Source organism: Varanus komodoensis, unplaced genomic scaffold, assembly GCF_004798865.1.
Source record: "Varanus komodoensis strain SLA01 unplaced genomic scaffold, ASM479886v1 scaffold26, whole genome shotgun sequence".
Classification (NCBI taxonomy): domain Eukaryota; kingdom Metazoa; phylum Chordata; class Lepidosauria; order Squamata; family Varanidae; genus Varanus; species Varanus komodoensis.
This window is the reverse complement of record NW_025335684.1, coordinates 14,435,285-14,459,844: the sequence shown is the minus strand read 5'-3', so window position 1 is coordinate 14,459,844 and position 24,560 is coordinate 14,435,285. Positions and strand designations below refer to the sequence as shown.

At 49.5% G+C, this 24,560-nt stretch overlaps 2 protein-coding genes across 8 annotated transcripts in view; one reads left to right on the top strand and one right to left on the bottom strand.

Moving 5' to 3' along the window:
* The first annotated feature begins 10,617 nt into the window (after positions 1-10,617).
* The window catches only part of ANTKMT (adenine nucleotide translocase lysine methyltransferase), a 22,325-nt gene continuing 8,382 nt past the window's right edge, over positions 10,618-24,560 (top strand). For 2 of the 7 annotated variants that reach the window (XR_006415064.1, XR_006415063.1), the window contains exons 1-6: positions 10,618-10,707; positions 12,314-12,494; positions 13,200-13,304; positions 14,253-14,393; positions 15,957-16,007; positions 17,857-18,160. Coding sequence is in view for 4 of the 7 variants with exons in the window: in XM_044433601.1 (XP_044289536.1) it covers positions 12,333-12,494; positions 13,200-13,304; positions 14,253-14,393; positions 15,957-16,007; positions 17,857-18,045 (648 nt within the window). In the remaining 3 variants the exon portion in view is untranslated. Of the gene's footprint in view, positions 10,708-10,803; positions 10,827-12,313; positions 12,495-13,199; positions 13,305-14,252; positions 14,394-15,956; positions 16,008-17,628; positions 18,287-20,384; positions 21,492-24,560 lie in introns of those variants that run through there. The other 5 variants (XR_006415062.1, XM_044433601.1, XM_044433604.1 and 2 more) reach the window with 5 other exon arrangements.
* Positions 18,888-24,560, bottom strand: part of CCDC78 (coiled-coil domain containing 78) — a 22,379-nt gene continuing 16,706 nt past the window's right edge. The window contains exons 12-15 of the mRNA XM_044433600.1: positions 23,081-23,124; positions 20,978-21,044; positions 20,353-20,453; positions 18,888-19,137 (exon numbers count right to left, since the gene is read on the bottom strand). Of these exons, the coding sequence (XP_044289535.1) occupies positions 19,011-19,137; positions 20,353-20,453; positions 20,978-21,044; positions 23,081-23,124 (339 nt within the window). The 3' untranslated portion in view covers positions 18,888-19,010. The remainder of the gene's footprint in view (positions 19,138-20,352; positions 20,454-20,977; positions 21,045-23,080; positions 23,125-24,560) is intronic.

Here is a 24,560-nt window from a genome sequence, read left to right as displayed (position 1 = left end):
CCAGAAAGCTTTGGCTATTGGTTGGTATAGAAATAAATATAAACATGAGTTTTATAAGGCTCACTGGCAGTTTCTTCATCCAGGTTTTCTGCTAGGCCAAGAAAAAAGAAAGAGAGGGGCTTCTGCAGCTCCAGGCAAAGTGCAATGTATTGTGCTTGAGAACAACAAAGTGTGGAACGTTTATTATAGACCGGAAGACAAATTGGGGTGTACTCATAGAACACCGGATGATTTGCAAAAGATCAGCAAAGGCTTGTGACTCCCAATTGCTAACAACAAAGAGTAAATTAATTTGTGTTTAAAATGCTAGTATTTAAAAACAGTGCATTATTTGATTTCTCTTCCAGCATTCTATTCCGCATCGTCAAGATTTACTCCTGCTATTAATGAGGTGGGAGAAGTTCAAATTTGCCCTCTGGCACCCCCATGAAAAGAACCCTCCCTCCGTTTCCAGCTCTGCCACGACGGGCGCTTGTCCATTGGGTTCATGTCTGTGCGCGAAAGCCCTCTCGTCTTCCCCTGCTCCGCTTGCAATGCGGAGTGGTTCTCTAGCGCCACCACAACGGCTGCCCGGCCCGGCGCAGTCCCTGGTGTTGATCTCTGTGTGTGCTCGTTGCTTTCTCTCCGCTGCATCTGAAAACGGCACCACCTGTTGCGGCTGTCGGCACTGCATAACATTCAGATGCCCAGCTTAGCTTCCCCCGTTAATAAAAACAGGCCTGAGAATGAGGCTGTGGCTGTGGGAAAGTTCCAGCGTGTGGGAAGACAGTGGGGAGCCGGAGGGAGGAGAGAAGGGGGACTGGGAGGGGGGGGGTGCACCGGACGGGGGTGGAAGCTGGCCGGCCGGCCGTCACTAGCCGCTTTCCCCCTTCATTTAGGAGACAAAGTGCCCACCCACAATTAGACGGGCGAAAAGGAGAGAGGACGCAACAATGAGTCAATTAGAGGGAGAGGAGCATTTTTTCAAAGGCTTCTTCATGGTATTCCAGGGACAGTTTCTGCCACATCGTATCTGCTCCTTTTCTTCCTGCCAGCCACCCTCAGCCCCGCTTTAGTCCCCCCTTCAACATTCCACCAACAGCAGTGGCTGCAAGTCCTGCCCCCCGGTCCTTTCGCCGTGGGAACTCGTCTTCTGGGTGGAAGTCACAGAATCATTACGTGCTGTTGGGGTCATCAGCACCACCCTTCTGCCAGAGACACAAGCTTAACAGAAGACTCTCCCAGGCCAAGATGGCATGGCGGAGCTTTTGATGCCCATGGCATTCCTGGGGTTTGTGGCTCCTGTAACAGCCAATGGCCATCTGGCTGGGAATTATGGGTGGTATATAAATGCAAATAATAATAATAAATTACAAGAGAAATGGTCTGAAATACCTAATATCTGGTTAGAGAAGGCTGCGTTACATCCACTTGCAACTCGGTCTCTATATCACACTAGATACAAGCACAGTGAGGCCACCATGCAGGAAGAAGGCGCCTGTTCCATCAGTGGTTCAGCCTGTTGCATCAACAGTTTCTGTTGCCCTGGTAAACAGACATAGCCCCACTGGGACAGTGTCTGCAGCTCCACTGGACAACGCTAATGGGATAATGGGTATAACCCCTAAAGACAACTGAACTTTGCCCTATGTTCATCCCCTAATTTAAGAAGAGTTCTGCTTGATGCTGAACGTGCGGATAGAGTTCAAAGTTGTGGTTTTGGTTATATCAACTGGAGATGCAAAGAAGCCTGCACAGCTGCAGAACCAGGAGAGGTGGGGTGAGAAACAGGGACTCTTTCTCTACCTGCCCTGGTCCTGCCAAAAGCCAGCTACTGTTTAGGATTTAAGGGAAGCCCCCCCCTCCCCCCCACTGCCCACTGCCTTTTCCTAGAAAGGCAAAGAGCAGCTCTGAAGAGATGCATTTATTCACACCCTGGAAGGAAGAAAAAACCTTAAACTTCCTTTCCCACAGCCCCACAGCAGCTATTTGTATAAAAAAAGCATGACAAAATACTCATGTGATCAGCGCCCTGCCTGCTAGCAAGTTTTATATAACCTGTTCTTCACCGGAACTTAAGAACACTGGAAGCTGCCTTACGTAGTAGCCAGCTCTGTCTAGCCCAGGCAGCACTGACTGGCAGCAGCTATTTACTTTTATTTATTTATTTAAAAAATTCTATGCTGCCCCATTCGCCGAAGCCTCGGGGCGGCTTACAAAACATCAGTTAAAATATAAAACACTAAAAATATAAAACACATTAACATATTAAAATAAGTCGCCCTGGCTATCCAGCTTTTCCGGCAGGAAGTTGTCCAGCTCTGCCTGGAAAGGTCAGGGGTTGAACCTGCGACCTTTGGCATGCGACGCATGTGCTCTCCCATGGGGCCACCGTCTTTTGCCCATACGGAGTCCGCACCGAATCGCCCAGTTTCAACAGAACATGCAGGCAGTAGATCAGATCACCCTCTCTCTCCCTGTGGGCTTCAGTTATATGAAAAGCTCGTTCTGCATGCCCCTCACTTCTGCCAGCGGTGAGGCGTGCCAAGTGCCTGGGCAGCCACCCCAGCCTGCGCAACCTGGCATTCTGTCTCTGGCTGGATAACTGGGGGATGCTGGTCGTCATTTGTGGTTACGTGCCCTCGAACTGGAGCTATTGACCCTCATGGCCGGCTGATTCTTGCTTCTCACGAGCAAGGTGACTACGCGCCATCAAGTTGTCTCTGACTTATGATGCCCCCGTGAATGAAGGCTCTCCGAAATGACAGCCCTGCTCAGCTCTTGTAAATGGCAGGCCGTGCCTTCCTTGGTGGGAACGGTCCATCTCTTAATCGGTGTTCCTCTTCTGCCTTCAACTTTCCCCAGCATTATGGTCTTCTCTTGCCTTCTGAAGATGTGCCCAAAGTAGGACAACCTTAATTTTGGCATTTTTGCTTCTAAGGGTAGCTCTGGATTGATCAGATCTAGGACCCGCTGATTCTTCTTTTTGTCAGCCCCAGTTTTTTGCAAAGCTCTCCTCCAACACCAGGTTTTGAATTCATCGGAGCTCTTCTTGTCACTTTCTTCACTTTCCAGCTTACACACATACAGAGTGTGTAATATCAATCTGTCAAACTGATATCAATATTATGCTTCTTGGTTCCCCACCTTTTTCCCATGGATATTGAGGGAATGCTTTCCCTGGGAATCTCACTGACTTTTCTTTATGGTGATGGGGACAAGTCTTATATCAGAACTGGTCCGAAACACCCTTGCCTGGACGGAGCCATGCCTTGGCCTTGAGAACTAGTCAGCACAAGCCTGGAAAGCGCTTTCCTCCAGGTGGAGGAGCTCTCATTTTGAAGGCTCTAGCACCCTTTTTGGGAATCTGTTTCAAATAAAAGAGTAAAGCCAGACCTCAGTTTTACAATGGAAGGTTGTGTGATGGTGAGCGTGAAATAGATGACTGAGATTGAGAGGGAAGATTTAAAGCTAAGTCAGCTTCCTCTGGAGGCATTGGGTGAGGTGGGAAGTCGGACGGGGGAGGAACTGGGCCTGGAAAAAAAGGCCGTTTTCAAATAAAAATAATTAAAAAGGCAGAGGGGCAGCAGCTGAGGAATGTTAATGCTGTGCAGGCTTCCTTTCCACACGCCCCGTCACATTCACCACACTAGCAGTTTCCCAGCGGATTTGCTTGTAAGCCATGCATTCCTTGCAGCCCAAAGACACGGATGCCTTTGACGGTGAGGCTCGGAGCAGCGCCGTGCATGGAAGCCACGCCCGGCAAGAGCGCATTTCTGGAACAAGCCCCCTCCAGGCCGCATTTTTTGGCTGCTTTTCCATTTTGCATTGTTTTATTGTGTGGCTTCCTGGGGGCAGGGTTACCATGAGAATCGGATGCTTTATGAGAGGGATTATAAAACTTACTTTGGAAGTATTTTCTGAAAAGCAGTGTAGAAATGACAATTATTATCATCCTAACTTTTTTTTCTGGCAGGCCATCCCAGGTGGTTTATAAAATCTTAATCTCTATCTTGTCCTAACTATAGCCCTGTGAGACAGGTTCAGCTAAGATTCGGTGGCTGGCCTGAAGTCACTCTCTGGGCTTCATTGCCAAGTGGAAATTAGTACCCAGGCTTTCCTAGTCTCAGTTCAATCCTGTAGCTGTGGTACCACACCATAAGAATGCAATGCACACACACTGCAGATGGTAGCATCATGTCCACTGGGGCATTTTATAGGAATAAATTATGCCAGTGGGTCGCTCACAGTATCTTCTGCAAAAACAGGTCCTGCCAGACAAACCTTGTGGATTTCCATGACAAGGTTTCGAGGTGGCTAGATGGAGGGGATGCCGTAGATGTGGTATACCTGGATTTCAGCAAGGCCTTTGACAAAGTGCCCCATGATATCCTGGTGGAGAAACTGAGGAGTTTTGGGGTACACCAAAGCACTGTCCGGTGGATTAGGGCATGATTGACTGACCAAAAGCAGAAGGTAACCATTAGCGGGGAATCGTCGGGATGGCGGCCAGTGACAAGCAGGGTCCCCCAGGGCTCTGTCCTGGAGCCAATCCTGTTTAATCTTTTCACTAATGACATGGAAGAAGGGGTGAACAGTCTGCTGATCAAATTTGCAGATGAGCCTAAAACTGGAGCAGTGGCCACAACTGAGGAGCAGGTACTCCAGATCCAAAAGGATCTGGGAGACTATGGAAGTGGGCAGGAGACAACAGCATGGCGTTCAATGTGGATAAGTGCAACGTCTTGCACTTGGGGCACAGGAATAGCTGTCATAAGTACAGGTTAGGTGACAAGTGGCTGGAGAGCAGCACTTGTGAAAGGGACCTCGGGGTACTGGTTGACTGCAGGCTAAACATGAGTCAGCAGTGTGATGCGGTGGTCAAGAGGGGGAACGCCACCCTTGGTCGCATAGCCAGAAGTGTGGCTTCTAGATCAAGAGAGGTATTACAACCACTCTACACGACTCTGGTGCGCCCGCAACTGGAGTATTGTGTTCAGTTCTGGGCCCCTCATTACAGAAAGGATATAGCCAGGTTGGAGTCAGTGCAGCGTAGGGCCACAAGGTTGGTGGCCGGTTTGCAGGGGATGCTGTATGAGGCGAGACTGAGGGAACTGGGTCTCTTCAGCCTGGAGAAGAGGAGACTCAGAGGGGATCTGTTGGCGACATACAGGTATGTGAGGGGATGTCACATGGAGGTGGGTAGAGACCTGTTCTCCCCTGCAGAGGAAGGCAGGATGCGCTCCAACGGAGCCAAGCTCAGGGAGCCAAGGTTCCGTTTGAATGCCAGGAAGCACTTCCTGACAGTCAGGACCCCGAGGGTGTGGAATGGGCTTCCCCGGGAGGTCGTTGAGTCCCCATCGGTGCGGGTGTTCAAGGATAGGCTGGACGTCCACATGGTGGGCATGTCGTGAGCGGAGCCGGCTGGTGCCGGAGGTCAGACTAGATGGCCCGGGAGGACCCTTCTGACTCGCTCTGTTTCTGTTTCTATAGTTCTATGTTTCTTCACTCCCCCCTTAAGCAGTGGCAAAGCGTTGGTTAAAAAGGGAGTGAGAGAGGAGAGTAGGTCATTCCCTTTTGCTGCCTTCTTTTAATAGGGAGAACCCTGCGCCCCCGGTCCCCTTCCCAGTGCTACACATTCATCTCTCACCAAAACTAAGGCATGGGTTTGTGTTTTCTGCACCCTAATCCCATGGTTTAAAAGAGAGGGCATCTCATTTAGCCCAAGGCTTTCCCAACATGTTTCGCTTCGTTTGCCAACAGACAGAGCTGGTGCCGCGCTACCATTCCATGTGCAAAGCTGACCAGACTGGCAGCTGGATCTCCCTTCGGCACAGGGGAGCATCCTGCTCTGCACCTGAGCGCACCGGACCGGCTGAGGAGGCGCAAGGGAGGCCCCGCAGGGCGTCTGGCCCTGGCCTCCAGCATTTGGCCCACCCCTTCCAGAATCTCCTGCCTGGGATGGTCCCCACGTCCAGCCTAATGCCTTTCATTTGAAGCACACATCCAGGAGGATTCCGAGGATGCTCCACACGGGTTCCACAGGATCAGGAGAAGAGTGTGGCAGCGAAAGCTGCGGGGTGGGATGTGGACAACGTGGAGCCAGGCAGATGGGGAGCTGCCCAGCCCAGACTGGCCTGCTCCGAAGGGCCAACGCGTTTCCCTGCTGGCATCCACCGGGGGACCACACTTGCCCCCTCGCCTTTTGTGCTGGCTCCTTTTAGCCACTGTCCCTCAAAGCTATCCCTAGGCTGAGGTGGAGCGAGGTGGCCCCCTGGAGCCGTGGGCACAGGGCGGCGGGTGGCAGCCGCCCCTGGCCCCACCCCGGCTGCTCCTCTTCTTCTGAGGGGCACCCAGGCGGCAGCAACCCCCCAGTAGAGGGTGGCCACGGAGGAAGGGCCAAAAACAGGAAATTCCTCAGCCACAAAAGAGGAGAGCAGTCTACTATATTTATAGAGGCAAAAGTATGTTATTAGTTACATTTGTGTCCCAATTGTAGCCCTTTTGTGAGAAATCTTAGTTTACCTAGTCTTTCTGGCCATTAACCCTCACGACAACCCTGTGAGGCAAGTTTGGCTAAGAGTTAGTGACCGGCTCAAAGTCACCCAGTGAGTTTCATGGCTGAATGGCTACTAGAACCTGAGCATCTCCTGAGTCCCAGTCCAACACACTAGCCACTACGCAACACTGCCTCTTTCCATTTGGAAATAATTCTTAGAATTTAAATGGAAGCACAGTACATCTTAGCAGAGTGGGTTGTGTAGGGGTTGCATGTGGACGACTTCAAAGCCTGGGGGATGGCTTTTTCTCTTCTGCTGGAGAGACCTACAAACAGAGGGCATCTTCAAAGTACAGGACAATCCTTCAAATAGAGAGCTGCCCTCTAGAAGAGGATACGTGACAACCCTACTCACCTGTTGGGCTGCCTGCCTGTCTCATCCAGTTGCTTGCTTGGAATATGCCCCACAGCATCACTGCGAGAGGTCCTTCTTCACAGAAGAGAGTCCTCTGTTTCGGGGCGACGGCAAAGAACAACCATCAGTTTGAAGACAGCAATGTGTGCGGAATCCAGTCTGAGTGTGGGAATCCCTGGACCCCAGACCACCTTTTTCTCTGCCTGAAGTCCACCTCATGCCAAGCATTCACCTGAGCATCTGGCAGGACGAGAGGCCAAGCGGGTTTGCAAAGCCGGCTCATGGCCTCCCCCACACGGGACTTGTGGGCTCTGCGTACTTTGCACGAAAAGCCACTGGTGTGCCTGCACCTTTGCGGACTGGATTCTGGCTTGGCCTGCTCCCCGGCCAGGGCTATGCATGGGGAAGATGTCCAGCAGGCACAAGAAAGCCAGATTCTGCCCCGGTCTTCGCAACCCTGTGTGGGGACAGACCACTGTGATCTAGTTTAAAGTCAGCAAACTGGAAGGTGGGAGAAAGGGGGCCATGAAGTTGTCCATCAGCAGTTGGCTGCTGGCAAGCAGAAACATGTTACCTGGTATTCTTCTCCACTATGGTGAGACGCATTCTATTTCTATTTCTCTTACAGTTATTATTTCTGCATTTGCACCTACATTTGCACATGTAAATGTGATCCAAATCGGAGGCGTCTTTTGTCCTGTTTTTTGACGATGCAATTCCCCTTTTTTTGTAAAGCGTATGTGGGCACCCAAGCGGTGAGGCCAGGTGTTGCATGTGGCACAGCTGGCTGGCAGTTCGGCAAGTGGCATCTCAGCACTTCTGCACAACATGTTGGGGAAGTTGGCACTGAGAGCGCTGCTGTGTCCTTCCCTGATTCAAGAACAGTCTGGGACGCTCAACTGCTGGAACATAACACTGTCCTCTGCTCCCTTTCCAGTCCCGGCTTTGCTGGCACAGAAGTCACATCAGGCTCACTCTAGCGACCTCTGCTGGAGGAGGGCAGCCCTGCCTCGCTCTGCAGATATGTGCAGTCGCAAGCTGTGCATTGTATTTAGGGCAAAGCACCCAGATTTTGGAGCACCCCCCCCCACACACACACCACTGCAAGGCGTGTATGAGAAATTCATTGATGTCTGTTTCTGACCCAGTTAACACCTTCTAGACCAAATACAGACTCAGATGCAGTCAAAGTTCATACATTTCCAAGCTTGCAATATGATTGATGGAGTGAAACCAAAAGTGGTTGACCGCACACATGCATTTCAAAAATGTGTACATCTGAAAATGAGTGCATTTCAAATATGTGGACAAACACACTTTAATCATAGGAAAAGAAGCCCTACTCTTCAAAACTGCTTACATTTCAAAATGTGCACAAATATGCTTTAACCATTAAAAGAATGTGTACTTTAAAATGCATATCTTTAAAAATACACACAGCTGATGCAAACCTTTGGGGGAAATACAGAGATAAGTATAGATTTTTGTTTCATCAAAGAAACAAAGCTCACAATCTCAAGGCAGAATGAGCTTCGTGAGAGGCACGTTAGCCAACACACTTGGAGGAGCGGCCATCTCAATATTCAGAGCACAAGGGTTAGGTTCCTAAAGCATGTTCAAAGCCCACTGTCAACATGGGGAAAAACTCCGTAAAGGCTGGGGAAACCTCAAATGCTCAGTGGCCAGGGGAAAGTGTGTGGCGAAAGAGCATGCCTATGCAGGAGCAGACGGGGACCTCAGGTGAGCCAGTTCTGACCCTCTGGTTTGAGCTTCCAAACGCCTGGGTTAAGCTTTCTGCCTTAACCACTGCAGTCCCCCATAGCTTACTTTAATACATAGAGAGAGACAGAGAAACGATCTCCACAATCTGATCTGGCCCAGCCGTACTAAACACTGCTGGAGTGGGGGCGAAATCCTTCCTCCTGCTATTGGTGACCTCAGCCATTAATTCAAGCAGCTTGAATGCAGCCAGGGTAGCATGACAGAACGTTGCCTTCTCTATATCAAAGACATGCAGCACAGTGTGCTCAGCCTGTCTCCTTGCCCTCGACACCCTCTGTGGACCCCAGTGTTTATCCGTGCTGTACAGGGTCTAGAGGACTGTTGGTTTAAGGAGGCTTTACACTGAGTGGCTTTGTGTAATGGCTTGTCAGAGGATGGATGTTCCCTTCCTCTGAAATTAACCATTGGCAAAGACCACATTTCCCTCCTGTGTAGAAGGTCTGATGCCAAAAGCCACAAACCAGGGGGGAAGCTGTTATTTATACTAACTGCCTTCCCTGGCTCTCTCCCTCCCCCTCTCAGAGACCTGGGTCCACTCCTGGGTTTTGCAAGGTATTGCTGTAATCTAAAATATGGCAGCATGAAAAGTCTGGCATTGTCTGGACTCCAGAGGCAATGGATGCTGAGAGCAAAGTCAAAGCACTCCATGGATCTGGGAGACACTCCACTCCACCTTTAATGCACTGGGAGTTGGTCCTCAGAGGGCAGAATGCCTCTTTAAAGAAGCTCTCAGAGGTCGCATCTGTTGCCCTGGCTGGGGGCAGAAGGTTTTTTGACAGCATCCTAGGACTGAAATGGGCCAATGCCCTAACTCACTATATGGCCATTTCCCATGTTCACTGGCTCACGTCGTCCAAAGTTGTCTGCTTGGCTTGGGCAGTTTTCCCATCACCTTCTCCCTGTGCTTCGGATCGTCTCTGTGTAAAGTGGGTGCTCTCCCTGTGAGCTACACTCCTGAGAGACTGTAAACCAGTTCTGATTATAGCGTTGTGGGTTCACATGATTTCTTTAAGTCATTTCTTTATGACTTTTCTAGGCCAGTCCTAGCCCAACAGGCAGACACTCCACCAGTCTGTTCTGTTCAGAAATCCAACCCTTGGCCTTTGGACACACCATCAAACTGGCCTTTCCTCTAAATGTGTTGGGACTGTAATTCCCAGCATCCACAGGGGACGTTAGCGGTTGCAGTCCAACACATTCAAAAGGCACTTGGTTAGGCAAAGGCTGCACGAATGCTAACCACTGCTCCACCCTAGCAACCCTGAGGTTTGTTTGGAAATCCAGCCAGTGGGCTTTGAACATGCTTTAGAAATCTAACCCTTGTGCTCTGAATACTGAGATGGCCACTCCTCCAAATGCGTTGGACTACAAATCCTGGATGCTGGGAGCTGTGGTCCTAGATATTCAACAGATGCCCAGTCAGGGCTAATTCTAGCCCTAGCACCTTGCTTGCTCTTTTGGGAAATCCAGCGCATCGGCTTTGGGCACAGTACGACCCACTCTGGCCTGTACCTAACCAGGGACCCTTCCACTGTACTGCACCCCGGATGCCGGGAGTTCGGTCCAGCACGGTCAGAGGCAAGGCACCTCGAGGGAGCGCCCACGTCCAAGGGCCAGCTTTCCAGAGAGCGCGGCGCGGCGAGGCAGCGACCCGGTGGGCTAGCACTAGTCCGGGCGCAGGAGAACACCTTGAGGCGAGTCTTTCGCGTGCAGGACCCGCTCCTACAGGACGGGCGGGTGCGCAGCTCGGGTAAAGGCTGCACGAGCCCAATAAGCGACCATTACACCGCACTGCTCTCTGCGGAACGCCCGCCGCACGGCTCGGGCATGCGCACGGCGCCCAGCAGGCGGGTTTTCTTCCCCGCGGAACGGAGCGTGCCGAGCGCCGTTTCCGCTCGGAGCTCCGGGGAGGCGGACCTTTCGCGGGGGCGGGGCAGGCTTCCGGGAGGGTAACCGGGGGCGGCGGAGCCTAAGCAGTGCGGTGGCCCTTCGCTCTCGAAAGCAAAAGGAGGCACCCGCCTGCGTGCAGCAGGTCAGCCTCGGCGCTCCGGCCTCCGTGCCTCTGGCCTTGCAACCGGCTTGTCCCTTGAGCCCAGGCACTCGCGGGGGGGGGGGGAGGTTTGGCGGTTCGCGCTCTGCCCATGCTCAGAGGTACATTCGCCGTCCTTATGGCTTCATTTTTACCCCGTCCACGTTGCTCAGGAGAGCAACCATGAAATTCGCTGCAGCAATATGTTGTGACTGCCACCAATTTGGGCGGTTTTAAAAGAATGTTAGGAAAGCTCATGGAGGATAAGGCCATCAGTGGTTCTTAACATGCACCCCCCCCCCCCCCATTTTATCCTCAGAACATCTTTGTGAGGTAGGTTAGGCTAAGAAAGACGAGAATGAGTGGCCAGCCCCGGTCTCTTCCTGGTTCTAACTTGGCATTCTTACCACTGCTCCACAATGTCTCTCAGAAATTGTATGTTCATGCATTTCTACATGACTATGTTCGGGTTACACTGGAAAGTTAAAAGTGTTCTTATTGTTTAAGTGTAAAGGGTTGTAACAATGTGTGTGTGTGTGAAGTGTAAAGAACAAAGGTCTAATATGTAATATCCTGTAAAAAGCATAATGATGAGATTAAATGTGTTGGAAAATTTGCCAAAGTTACACAGTACATTAGTACACTATATAGTTGTAATTTATCACTGTTTTACACTTTCATAGAATCACAGAACAGTTGGGAAGGGCATTGGGTCCAACCCCCTGCTGTTCCAGGACACCAGTGTACACCATCCCACTCAAGGGCTGTCCAGTTTTTTCATGTATCTAGTGTGGGAGAGCCTATGACCTCTCTAGGCAACCAGTTCCATTGTCCTATTGCTCTGACAGTAAACTTTTACTGATATCTAGCCTGAATCTGATTTGCTACAGCTTGAATTGATTATTTTGTGTCCTACACTCTGGTATGAGTGAGAAAAGATCTTGTCCTTCCTCTTTGCGCCTTTGTTCCTTCCCTCATCTATTTTTGGTACCACTTGGACCAATGAAGGGTTCTGGGAAACTCAAAAGCTTGCATAGTTTTCTGGAACTTCGAATCACAACTATGAATTTTGGATCGCTTGCTCATCAGCCAACTCAGCAACTTTATTGTTGACATGGACCAGCATGGTTCGCTCCTTATTTTTAATTATTAATTTCATTTCTATACCATCCCATAACCAAAGCTCCCTGGTATTTTAATTACCTTAATGAATTGCTTGAATCTTGCATAAGTGTGTGTATATATAGAAAGGTGCATAAAGCACAATCCCGAGAGACTTAATTGGAGTGCTGAGTCCCTGTGGATATCTTTAGAAATGGAGGCTTCTATGAGACGCATTTGAGGAAAGGGGGAGTCACAGGAGGGAATGATTTGCTGCACCTCCATCTCTTTCAGCCTCTTTTGGTTTCCTACTCAAAATCAGTGATTAATTTCACTCACACAGAAGTGGCATGTTAAGGCATGACAGATTTGTTAATGGTGTTTTGGTATGTCTTGTGACAAGCTTCTTCTGAAGCTGATGCTTGCTCTGTGGTGAGACTGGGACGGATAATTGCACTGGGAGGAAATCCCCCACTGAACTGCTTTCCATACTGCTTGCTTTCCTCAGGTTTGGGCCTTTGCAAGACATGGATCCTGAGGATGCAGGAGAGATGGCAGCTGAGTTGCATGGACAGACTGTGGGTGGCTGGGGCCTTTTTCAGATTGCGGCCGGTGCTGGCTTGACTGCCTATGTTGTATGGGCAGGAATTCTCATGCCAGGATTCCGCAAAGTGCCTTTACGATTACAGGTAGGCAGCAGGACTTCCAAAGGGAGAGAGGCACCATGGCATGGTTCATTGATACGCGAATTGTAGAACTGGGTGGGAACCTCTGAAAGCAGAACTGTATATTATGAGACAAAAGTAACCACAGGTTGTTGGATTCAGAGGAGACAGCAAGTTGTTGTTAATCTAAACCAGAAGAGACAGGTTCTTAACTCCACAGAGCCTGAATGGGGGAAGGAAGGGAGGGGGGAGCACGTGAGCTCAGGGGCCTGCACACTTCACAGTCAATCAAGAGGTTGGTAAACCTGCCCATGGACACAGGTATACCCTGGACACGTTTCTTGGCACCCACTATGGTGCCCTTCCATCCCCACTACTTTTTAAAATTAACAAATTCTTACTAGCAGCTAGGATTACTGAGAAATATTGGTGTTGGGAACTGTAAGGTCAAAGGAATTGTTTAGCATGTTGGGATTCTAACCCCATCTCTGCCATTTGGACAGGTGACTTTACCTATGCCACTTTTCCCATGGCAGCCATTTTGTAGCAGTGGCTAGGACAACTGTTCAGATGGCCAGATGCGGTCAGGCCCTAAAAGGGTTGCCCACCCTGTAATGATCCAATATTTATCATGACACCCAGATTTAGCCAGCAAACGGGCTCTTTGTCTGGGAGCTTCGGGGCTTTTCGCAACGTTAGAGGGTTGTTTTTCTTTCTCTTCTCATGCAGGTGCCATATGTCCCAGCAAGTGCTAAGCAAGTGGAGAATGTTATGTCTTTGCTGAAAGGACGCTCTGGGAAGATGGTGGATTTGGGGTCCGGAGATGGCAGAATAGTAAGATCAATGAGCCAGGGTCAGCCCTGACCTGAAAGAAGTAGCAGCATAATAGAGTGGGATCCAGAACGTGTACTTCCGTTCACAGCAATACTTTTTTGTATAAAGGGCACTTCTGGATCCAGTCCATTCTTTCTCATCTTTTCTCAAATGCTAACACTGGCGAGGCATTATACATAGATCAAAATAAGGACAATTCTATTGAAGTTACTAAAAGGAAACTTGGAAGCCATTTACAGACTGAAGTGGTCCCCTTTTGACAGATTGAAGTGGTCCCCTAAAATGTTACAGTTAAGACCTAAAACCTTATACCTTTCAATTACTATGTGTTCCTTTAAACTGAACTTGGGCCATCTTGCGTACAAAGCATGGGGCTTCCCAAATTGCTGCCAGCTCAGATGCAGATGTCCAGTTTTCCCAACCAACCATCCTGCCAGGATATGAGACTGCAGCATCACTGGTAGCCACATTGAGTGGGAGTGATGGAAATGATAGTCCTTTGACACATCCAGGGGATACCAGGTTGAAGAAGACTGCTGTGGCCTTACCTGCAAGGACCATTTGCAAGGACCTGTTCCCAAGGAAATTATGCCTTATTAGGGAATGATCCATCAAATGTGGGCTATTCATCCAGCATACTTTCCTGAAGTGTCTTTAAAAGGAATGGCTGTTTAAAATTTTTTAGATAGCAGGCTGGTTTACAGCTTTGCCACAGCTCAGCATGTTTTATTTATCTGATAAATGGATGATGGAGTGAAGTGATGGGAAACATCTTGCAAAACAATAGCTGGTCAGAGTAAATAATAGTAAATAAACTGCCTGACCTGCTGTGAGACAGTTTCCTTTGCTTCTGAAGAACAATGAAAAGCCTTGGCTATTGGGTAGTACAGGAATCTAATAAAGAAATTAACACACACACAATAAATTATGATCTGGCGGTGCTTCCAGGTATTAGAGGCCTACAATCAAGGACTCAGTCCAGCTGTTGGCTATGAACTGAATCCGTGGCTGTTGCGACTGTCCAGCTATTGTGCCTGGAAGGCTGGGCTTTACGGGAAGGTTTCTTTCCATCGGGAAGATCTTTGGAAGGTGAGACAGAGACTCTCGCAACTTGGCATTGAGGTTCCTGCTGTAGTGAGGGGCACAGGAACACAGTGGCTTTAGGTGTTTGCCATGGAGAGGGAAAGAGTGCATGCAGTATAGATCAGCCAGTGTCCATTTGTGTCCTACGTGGGCAAATTTGAGAGGTCCAGGGGCCACCCCCCGTTCCCGCCATGAACCTGTACTGTGCAAGCCACACATCCTTCCTGAAAAACAGGCGGAGGGGATTTAAAAACAAAATGGCATTAAGAGCTGCTACAGACTGCCCAAAATGTCAAAGTTACTGTGCACACAAGCTAGTGGTTGATCCTTTTGTGTCTTGTACCAGTTTTAGATGCCATTTTCTTCCATCCGCCTCCCCAAAAATACGCTTTTCTTTATTTTTGCTGTGGCCCAAATGTTGGTGGGGGTGGGAGCTGCATGTTTTCCATTCATAAAATACCTTGCAGCTTAATCGTGTTTCCAGGTAGTTGGAACTCAGGGTCAAGTTATACGGTCAGCAGAATTGAGCAGCATAATTCCTTTAAGACTATCCGGCAGATATAGTCTTAAACATTTTATAAAACATTGTCCTTGCATTAAACCCCTACTTCCAGGGTAAGCTCAGCATTCCAAAGATGTTCCTGGGCTCAGGTGTAACTCTGAGAAACTGATGAGATGTTACAAGGAGCCGGAGATCCCAGGAAGGTTTGGCGGGAGGGCTGCTGTCACTTGTAGCTGTCCTCTCGCCTTTCTACAGGGCCATAAACCTGCACACATGAAGCTGTCTCCTAGGGATTCCAGCCCCAGGTCCACCTAAACCAGTGCTCTGTGTTCCTGACTGGCAGCAGCTCTCTCCAGCAGCAGAAGCTTTCCTGGCCCCTCGGTTAGAGATCGACCTGTACCTGGAGATGCCAAGGATGCAGGGATCCATGGCGTACAAAGCTATCCCGTGGCACCGAGCCATGGACTCTCCCAAAACGTTTGAGAAATCCCAGGGGGCTGCCGTCTTTTGCGAAGCCGCTGTGCAATAAATCAGACCACTGCTCCATCTTGCCCGGCAGTGTCCGCGGCAGCAGGCCTGCCCAGGTCTCAGGCAGAGAAAGTTCTTCCAAGCCTTTTTACTCAAGTTTGCATTCATTAATGATGTGCAGGAGTGAGCTGGAGGGCTTAGGGGTTAGGCTGGGTCAGGGCGCTGAACCAGTTTCAGCCCGAGGGCCAAATCCCATCGTGGGCAAGTTCTCTGGAGCCGCATTCCCCTGGTGGGCAGAGCTGAAGGCAAGTGGGGCAAGGCCAAATACCTGAAATACCACCACGTTCTGACTTGCACCTCTTCCTGCCCGGCGACGAAGCTTTAGGGGAGGCATTTCCACTTTTTAGAACTGGGGAAACCCCACAGGAAGCTGGGAGGTCACCCAATGGTCAGCAGTTGGGGGAAAGGAAAGCGGGCAGGAAATGGGCTGTGGTCATCTGAGCCACCATGGCAGGTAGAGTTTGGGCCACAAACTAGGGCTCTACACCCTGCACCAGGTTCAATAATTTTCCTCTTTGTGTCTCTCTCTTAAAACAAAGGTGAATCTGTCAGACTGTAAGAATGTAACTGTGTTTCTTGCACCTAGCGTGGTAAGTAAAACATTTGCCCAGGCACAAGTGCATGAGGGGGGCATTTTCCCACTGAGAATAAATGAACGCTGATGGACGGGGCATTCAGAGCTGTGGGAAATGCTTGACTTTCCCCCAGATTAAACCAGGCTTGCCGGTAGCTACTCCACTTGGCCACTCTTGGTGCTGGGTGGCAGTGATGAGGATGATTTGCTGTGCGTGGACGAGGCAGACTAGCGATTATTTTAGAAGCAGGATAAATTTTGAAATGAATATCCCACGTAGCAAGAGGAGCATTTTACAGTTTTCAGAATCCTTTTGAGTTTTGACTGGGCTCACAAATAAGGTTGGGCTGTCTCTCCTGTCTACTTTCTGTTTAGCAGAACTGACAGGATGTGTGGGCGACTCTGAAGGTGGAGGGCCAATTCTCAGGCCGGGAAGAGGAAGTTCCTTACTAGGATTACTGGAAATTGCCGCTTGCCAGGGCGTCTGGGTCTCCAAAGCCTCTTTCTCCAGCTTGGGTCCTGTTCTGTTTTGGGCTACAACTCCAAACATTCTGGCCATTGGCCATGCTGGCTAGGGCTTATGGGAACTGAAGTCGAGAACATCTGGAGAGCTTTGGGTTAGGGAAGGATGCCTCAGATGGACCCAGAAGCTTGGCTAAATTGCAGTTCCCAGAACGTTCTTGTGGGCGGGGGAAGGCTTGGAAAGAAAGAAAAGCTATCTCAGATCAAAATGAGTGGGTTGAGCAAACGCATCTCTAAACAAGAACACTCCATTCAAAAAGAATTTCTGTATTGAGAGGAGTAGGTGCATTCTTTTAAAAAAAATTCTTAAACAGATTGCTTTATTAAATAGATCACTGCAAATAGTCTAAAATATCTTAGAAACAATAAAAACATTGAGACCCATTCATATAGAATCACAATAAGCATTATAAGCTTATAGCAATAAGCTCAGCATTAAGGACTGTTGAACAAAGAAGCAATTAAGAAAATGGACTATCAGTCCTCTTACCTTGCTCATTGTTCCAGGATCACCTAAATGACTCCCATTCCTGTTCACATTGACTTGTTTCCTATCTGCTCTGCTTCTCTCCGATCTTCAGAAAATCCATGTAATTGTGCTTAATTATTTTAGAAAATCTGACCAGATATTGGTGGGGCAGTCTGCTTATATGACCCTGATATTACGCCTGCAGCATTGGTCACCACTGCATTCCTGAGCTTAAATGGAAGTCCCATTTTTAATCTTGAAAACCCAGCCCACGTTTCCTGAAAGGCTGCCTTCACGTGTCCCAACCTGCCCCTCCGCTGTGGCCAGCAGCCAGAGCCCCTCTCACCTGCTTATTCCCGGGGGCAGTCAGGCTGGTGAGTCCAAGGGAGAGAACCTTCTCATGGGCAGCCCCACCCATCTACAGACAGCCGCTCTCAGGGTTTACCAGGGCCCTTCTTTGTAGGTCTTCAGGAAGGCTCTGACGATCCACCTGCTTTCATAGGCCTTCCCGTAATCTGTGGGCTGCAGCTTTTGTTGTTGTACTGAATTGTATAGTATTTGCTTGATTATTTATTTATTTATTTATTGCTCTTCTATCTGTTTTTGCATATTTTTTTTATTTCTTGCATGTCTGCCTCCTTGAAAGGATATTACCCTTAGAGGATGCCTAGAAGTCATTTCCAATAAATGCAGAAAGAGAAGAAGGAATCTAGGGCATGAAGGCAACCCCAGTTAAAAGCCACGGCTTCTTTCTGAGCTTCGGCTGACTGGGGGTAGAAGAGGATCAGTGGCCGGCTGTCATTCCAGAGCGATGCAACCAGGCCTTAAAATACAGAATGCTGTCCTAACATCGCCTCTGTCACTCCCTTCCCAGATGCTGCCCCTGGAAAGCAAGCTGCTCATGGAGCTTCCAGATGAGGCCCGTGTGGTCACTGGGCGCTTCCCCCTCCCCACCTGGACACCCTCCAGCGTGGCAGGGGAAGGTGTGAACCAAGCCTGGGCTTATGATATCCGGACTGTACGTCAGACCCAGAAGGACAAGACAGAGGGAAGCCCAGTATGATGGCCGGTGGACTCTGAACGTTCTTCGTAAGGCGGCCGAGCATTCTTTCGGGCTCCTGTTAAGGCTGAACGTGCCTTTTTCCGTTGCTGACCTCAGCAGCCCTTAGAGCTCCAAGGTATGATAATATGATTTGTCTAGAGAAATCACGTGGACTGGGCTTCCTTCCATCCCAATTAAAACATCCTGGAGATTCTCAAGGACTTTGCTCGGAAGATTGCACAGATAAATCCACTTGTTTCAATCTAGTGTACATTTCCTTCTTTGGTTGTACCAGGACCTTGCTATGTGTGCTGCTTGATTCATTACCTTTGTGGCAGAGTGGGGAGGCTCGACCGGGATCTAGTTCTTGTGGATTGAGGCGGGTTGAGGAAGGAGGAAGGAAGGCGAGATCCTCGGGACTGCGCTGGTGGCCATGTACTGACGCATTGCAGTAAGCTGCAAGGTCCACGGAGGGCTTTCTTGCAGGATCCGTTTTAAAAGACACTTCATGACCACCAGAACTGATCCTGGAGTTTGTTGTAAGCGTTTGCATTCCGCAAAGGCAAGCAGTATTTAAATGAGAATCAAGCTGCTTGCATTTGGAGCTCAAGAGCCCTTGTGGGCTGAGTGCCTGCGACCGGGGTTCAAATTCTTCCTCCTCTATTGCTGTTCAGAGCTCAGATGTGGTCCAGTTCATTGTCTGTCATTCTAACGTACCTCACATGGTTCGTTAGAGGATAGAATCTCACCGGCCCGGTGGAGAATAAGCTTGTGCCCTGCTCTGAATGAGCTCCTTGGAGAAGAAGGGCAGAATAAAATAAAAGTAAAAATAACTTCTGAAAGACTTCTTTGAGATAGCTGACTTCTCACATCCTCTCTAGAGGGACAGAAGTACACCAGATGTTGCAGTCCAGTTGCTGTTCAGGCCAAGATGCCAGTCCACTCGAGGATGTGACAAATTCCTTCTAAAGCTTTTGATACAGAGATTATGTTTCATTGCTGAAATTCCTCTTGGGTTTGGCGATCACTGGGCCATCGGCAGTTCGAGCACTAAATGTGCAAGGGCCATCTGTTCCATGAAGTTTCCTCAGCCTCAGGATCTCCTGCTTGTACCTGCAGTGCAAGGAGGACAAAAACAGCATTCAGCTGGTGGTGCTGCACTCACAGCTGGGCAGAATCCAGTGTCACATGTCCAGGGGTGAGGTGGCAAGTACTCCGAGCTGAGGAAAATGGGAGTCGGGCAAGCAAACTGCAGGGTATCAGTCTGAGAAATGTGTGTGGTTTTCCTCAACAGGCATGAACGGAGGGAGTAGAATGGACTTCGGCTTATGTAGTGAGGAGAAAAGGGCATTGGTTCTCCAAGGTTAGCTGGTTCCCAGGGCCGGGAGGATCCGAGGCCATGGCGTTTGTGCTTTCCTTTAGTTCCGTCCGCCAGCCGATGCTCCCATAGTGTAAGGCGGCAAAGGTGGCAAACTGAAGACTAGGGTGGCAGGGTCTGGGAGCCTTACATCCGAATTCGTAAGCCGGTCTTAGGCAAAGAGGGCCCTTGCAGTGGTCAGAGAGAGCAGAGCGTGGCCGCTTTCAGGCCAGCTGGACCAGGTGACTTGAGGAGCCTGTAGTGCCCTGCCTAGCCTTTTATGGGTCGAATCAGGGTGTCTTCCTCAGTCTGAGAAACAACCCTGAGGAATGCTGTTGAGCCGCCTTGCCCCCACGTCTGCCTCTTCTGCAGCCAGGCCTCCAGCCACCCCTGGGTCCCAGGGCCCTCTCCTGAGGCTAGCCAAAGCCTTACACAGAGTCACTGAGACTTGGTGTCTCGTCTCCTCTTGAGTTGCTTTCCCAGAGGAAGCGGGAGGGAGCCGGGAATAGCCCCAGAGAGTCCCACAGCTCCCGGCATTTCCCAGCTGGAGCATGCAACGTCCGTGGGCCTTTTTTATGCACCTTCGGAGTGCACAATTGGGCAGAAAAGAGGTTCCAGCATTCCCGGCCAGCTGGCCTGGTTGGGGCATGCCAGGAATCGCAGGGCTTCTGCATCAGGTTGCATCCCAAGAGGCAACTGTAGACCTGGAAGTCTCTGGTTTTGCTGTGAATTCACTAGGTGACCTCAAGTCAGCCAACCCCTCTCAGCCACTCGCCACGCTTGCAATACAGAGGATAGTCATTCTGACCTACCTTACAGGGTTGTTTTAAGGATTATAGATAGATAATGCATGTAAAGCACTTTGAACTCTGAAAAGGTACTTTATAAATAGTCGTTGCTGTAATGGCAACACATGAACTTGCCAGAGCACAAGAAGGAGTTCGGTAGTCAAACCGGCGCATCAGCCTCACCTCACAAGATGCTTGTCTATGTACTCCTGCAGCTCGGCCACCTGCTCTTCTGCCACCATTGCCCGCGTCAGCAGCTGGCTCCGCTCCCGTTCCAGCTCCTCCTGAAGTTGTGGGAAGGCAACCAGAGAGGCAAGAAGAAGGGAAAGTGGCCGGGATGGGTGGGTGCGTTGGTAGGTGGGCACTTTTATAAACTGCTTTTCCATTAGGATGACTTCAAACAGTCCCAATTCTTTAACAAATAAATACTAGAATCTAACTGAAGAAAGGGTGGGGAATTTGTGGCCTCTTATGTTGGATTCAAATGCCCATCAAGCCCAGCCAAAATGGGCAGGGGCCAAGGATGATGGAATGCTTAGACAGCAAGACGTCTTCTGAGCTTTCCGGAAAATTACGAATGAGTGCAGCGCCAAAGGCACTTCAAGATGTAAACAGCCTTCTCGAGGCCAGCACCCCCCATCCCCATGTGTGTGGGGAGCAGCATCACTGCCCAGATAACTGAGTTAACTTTAAATTTGATGCCCAGCATTTGAACATTTTGGATCTTGGTCTATTCGAGGAAATGGATTTGCATGAAAATTGCCTGCATCCAGGCCATCAGCACTGCTGCCTTGGCAGATAATCTTACCTGAGTGGTATGAGTGAACTCCCGGAGCTGCTTCCTAAGTTCGGCCCAACCTGCCTCATCCAGCACACTAAGGGATGATTAAAAGAAAGAGAAGGCTTTTTTAATGTTCAGGGAAAAGCAGATGTGAACAGCAACGGGCACCGAGGCATGCTTCCAGTTCGTGTGCTTGGCCACCCTCTTCCTCCTGCCTGGCCTCCACGCTGCCAGTGCGGGGAAGCCGGTTCTGGAGATGTTCCTGGGGGCTGCGTTCAGTGACAGGCAGAGCCGATGAAAAAGGGATGAGGCCTAAAGAGTACAAAATGCCAGTATACTGTTGCTTCGAGATCCTACTTGCAGTCGCTAACCTTTAGGAGAGGCATCTTAACCTTTCACAATGGAGGGAAAACTGCCAACGCTGGGAAACTGCAGAGGGAAGGGGGGCAGCCACCTGGGGAATCCCAGGAGGGCTGGGTTTGGGCTCCAGATCTGAGATCCCCACCCCTGCCTTGGCATGAAGCGGGAATCATTCCCGAGCTGTACGGTGCATCTGTGTTCGCCCACCCCTGGCCTGCAGGGCCTGCCTTTCAGGGCAGCAGCATCTTGTTCTTGCGCAGGGCCTGCTGCTGCAGCTGCTTGCTGTCCTTGCTTTATCGCTGGCCCTGTGGAGTGAGCAAGCTCCCCTTGGCAGCCCTGCCAGCTGGGCCTGGAGGAAGGGGGCAAGTACGGGGCAGAGATGGTGGGGGAGAACAGAACCACTTCCTTCTGAATTGTCAGTGTCAAACTGAAAACCCAAACAAAACACAAAAGGAGGGGAAATGAAGTATTTTATTTTCTGAAATACTTAAATGTTCTTATATGAGGTTTCAGTAAATCTATTCCATTCATATATACTGTGTAGCCCTATATATCTTATTTATGTAGCAAGATATATTTCTGTTATTGAAGATACTCATGCAAGGGCACCAAAAGAGCAACCCAAGAATGCATGTAAATTTTGCCTAGGAGCCACCCACTTGAAAGGGAGTTTTGCCAGGTTCTCTTTCCACTGTGCTGCTGCAGTCAGCTCTGTATCCTTCCAGGGGTATAAGCACCAGTCTTCACGCTGCCAAAGGTCATCTGGAGGGTATGTTGTGGAACAGCAAAAGGGGCTTGGCTCAGTGGGAGAGCACTGCTTTGCCTGTACTGGGTCCCAGTTTCAGTCTCCAGTTAGCACTGGGAAGGCTCCCTGTCCTAGCCCTGGAGAGAGTCAAGGGTGTTCTGGCTGCAGAAGAGGCTGGCTTTAGCACAACCGCTGTGGAGGGCACCCGACTGGGGGAGGTGCTGCAGACCATGCTGAGCCTGGCTGGGTGGCTGAAACCAGCCTTTCGTCTTCCTCAGAGATGATCGAATGAACCATTGCAAACTCCATTGGCCATTCCAGCTACTGCAGGAGCAAACTGTTCTATACAAATGTGGGCCTCGTCGGGTGAGAAACGCTGGGGTGGGGGCCCTAGGATGTCAATTCACGCTTTTAGTTTTAATTCTCATTTTGTCCTTACAGTTAAATCCACTTATTTCAGCACAGTGGCTTACGTTGTGAGGATAGGTGATCTAATTGTGAGGAAATATGCAAGCAAGCCGTGGGAAAGTTCTTTCTGGCCTGTGCAGGGACTGCATGAGCAAAATATAGGTCACATTTGATGTTTGGGGGAATTCTTCTGACTGTATAGAAAGGGTGGTATGAACTGTGGAATGCCTTGTGCTCAACTCTGCATACATATCAGCTTCCTGGGATGGCAAGAGCTCCCTCTAGAGAGGGCCAGTGAGCCCTGAGAAATTCAGGAGAAAGGAAGCTGGCCTTTTCTGCATTTCAGCATTTTTTCTGCTTGTCTACATTTTCCCTGAGGTAGGAGGGAGAGGAGGGGTACCCAAGGGACCCAGGGTCTCCAGCTGTTGATAACCAGATGCAAAAAAACAAAAGACATCAGTGTCCCAGTGTCGTTTGTCAAATAGGAGTAAGATCCAAGCTTCACCTGCTGAAATCCTTTCCTATACACTGTCCATACACTGTGTAGGGTATGTGAACAGGATATATAAGGCAAGGACAGCTTTGTAGGACCGCATCTAGCAACAGATGGTACTCACTGGGGAGGAGATGTTCCGGAGCCCTTGTTTTCACTTAGCTTTACCTGCAAGGCAAATAAAAAAGAAAGGAGGGAATCTGATCAAAACATGCACTTGAAAGTCCTTGCCAGTTTGCTAGACTGGACTTTCGAGAGAGGTCTGCCTGGCACTGTCATTACTTTCATTTTGGTGCAGGCAAACACTGTCCTCTTTCACAGGTATTGTGAGACCTGATTTTTTCCAACTGATTGTAAGAGCTCACTCTACTGCCTACTAGCAGTTTTTCCCCGCTTTCTTCTCCCCCCACCCCTGTTAACTTGGAATTGTAATTTTGGCCTGTATTTTACTGTTGTTCGCCACTTAGACAGCCCTGTCAGGTTAGCCAATAAATAAATAAGGGCCCCTGAAGACCACTCAACAATGAGCAACAGTCTTGAGCAATGTGACTGAAGTGGTATAACAGCCAAGAGAATTGCTTCTCGGCCTTTCATTCATTCATTCATTCTCTTTTCCTTCCATGGATCATTTTAAAGCTTTGTGGTTAAATTCAGGATTGTTCCATTTAGGACTAACAGTGGAATGTACAGTCTTTGTAGGTAGCTAAATGAAGTTGCTCTTGCCTTTAACAGGAAGGCCTCTTGCCTTTAACAGGAAAAAAAAAATCTACACATGAACTGACCCCAGGTGGGGATGTGATGGCTGCTTACAGCTTCACCTTCTGAATTCCTGAAGTTTAGGGGCTTTTCTTATGCACTCGTCATTGGCTACTCAGCCTTGTATATGGGTTCTTTAGACAAACTGACCCTCCAGTTTTGCTTCTATGTCTAACCGCTCCTATTTGGAAAGTTTCTGCGGGGCAGGGAAGGGATAGTATTTAATTAGGAAAGCAAAAGCATGTGCGATTTCCTCTTGTGTTTGTGCTATGCTGCTGTAGCAGCACGCCAGCTAGAGATTATGTAGAGGAAAAGTAAGCAAGGGAATGTTCTTTGCATCACATTCAAGTCCTTCTTGTTACACAATAGAAATGGAACTGTAGGGTCACAAACTCATCTAAGGAACCTTTAAGCAACCATAAGTAGCAAATGATGAATGCATGATCAGTGCCCGAATCGAAAGGCCCGAATCCTGGAACAGCTGTTGGCCATGAGCAGACTCCCTAATGCTACTTGAAAGCCGGTAGATAAATAATGCAACTGAAACATTTGTCCTCCAAGGAGGAATGTCTGTGGATAGCAGGAGTCTGGGAGCAGCGCTGGGGGAATCCATAGCTTCCGTGTCCTATGTACATAGGCTTCACTGAGAGTTTTGGCTGGCCACCTTTGGAAACAGGCTCCTGGGCTGGATTTATGCCTGTGAACACACCTGAGAAGGTGCAGCGCTTGCTGTAAGGGGCCGGCGGGGGTGGGGGGGTGAGTCTCTCGGATGGATGGGTTGGGGCTGCAGGCAGTCAGACCAAGCACAGGCCGGGCTCCTTCGCTATGTGTGGGGCTGCTGACACCAC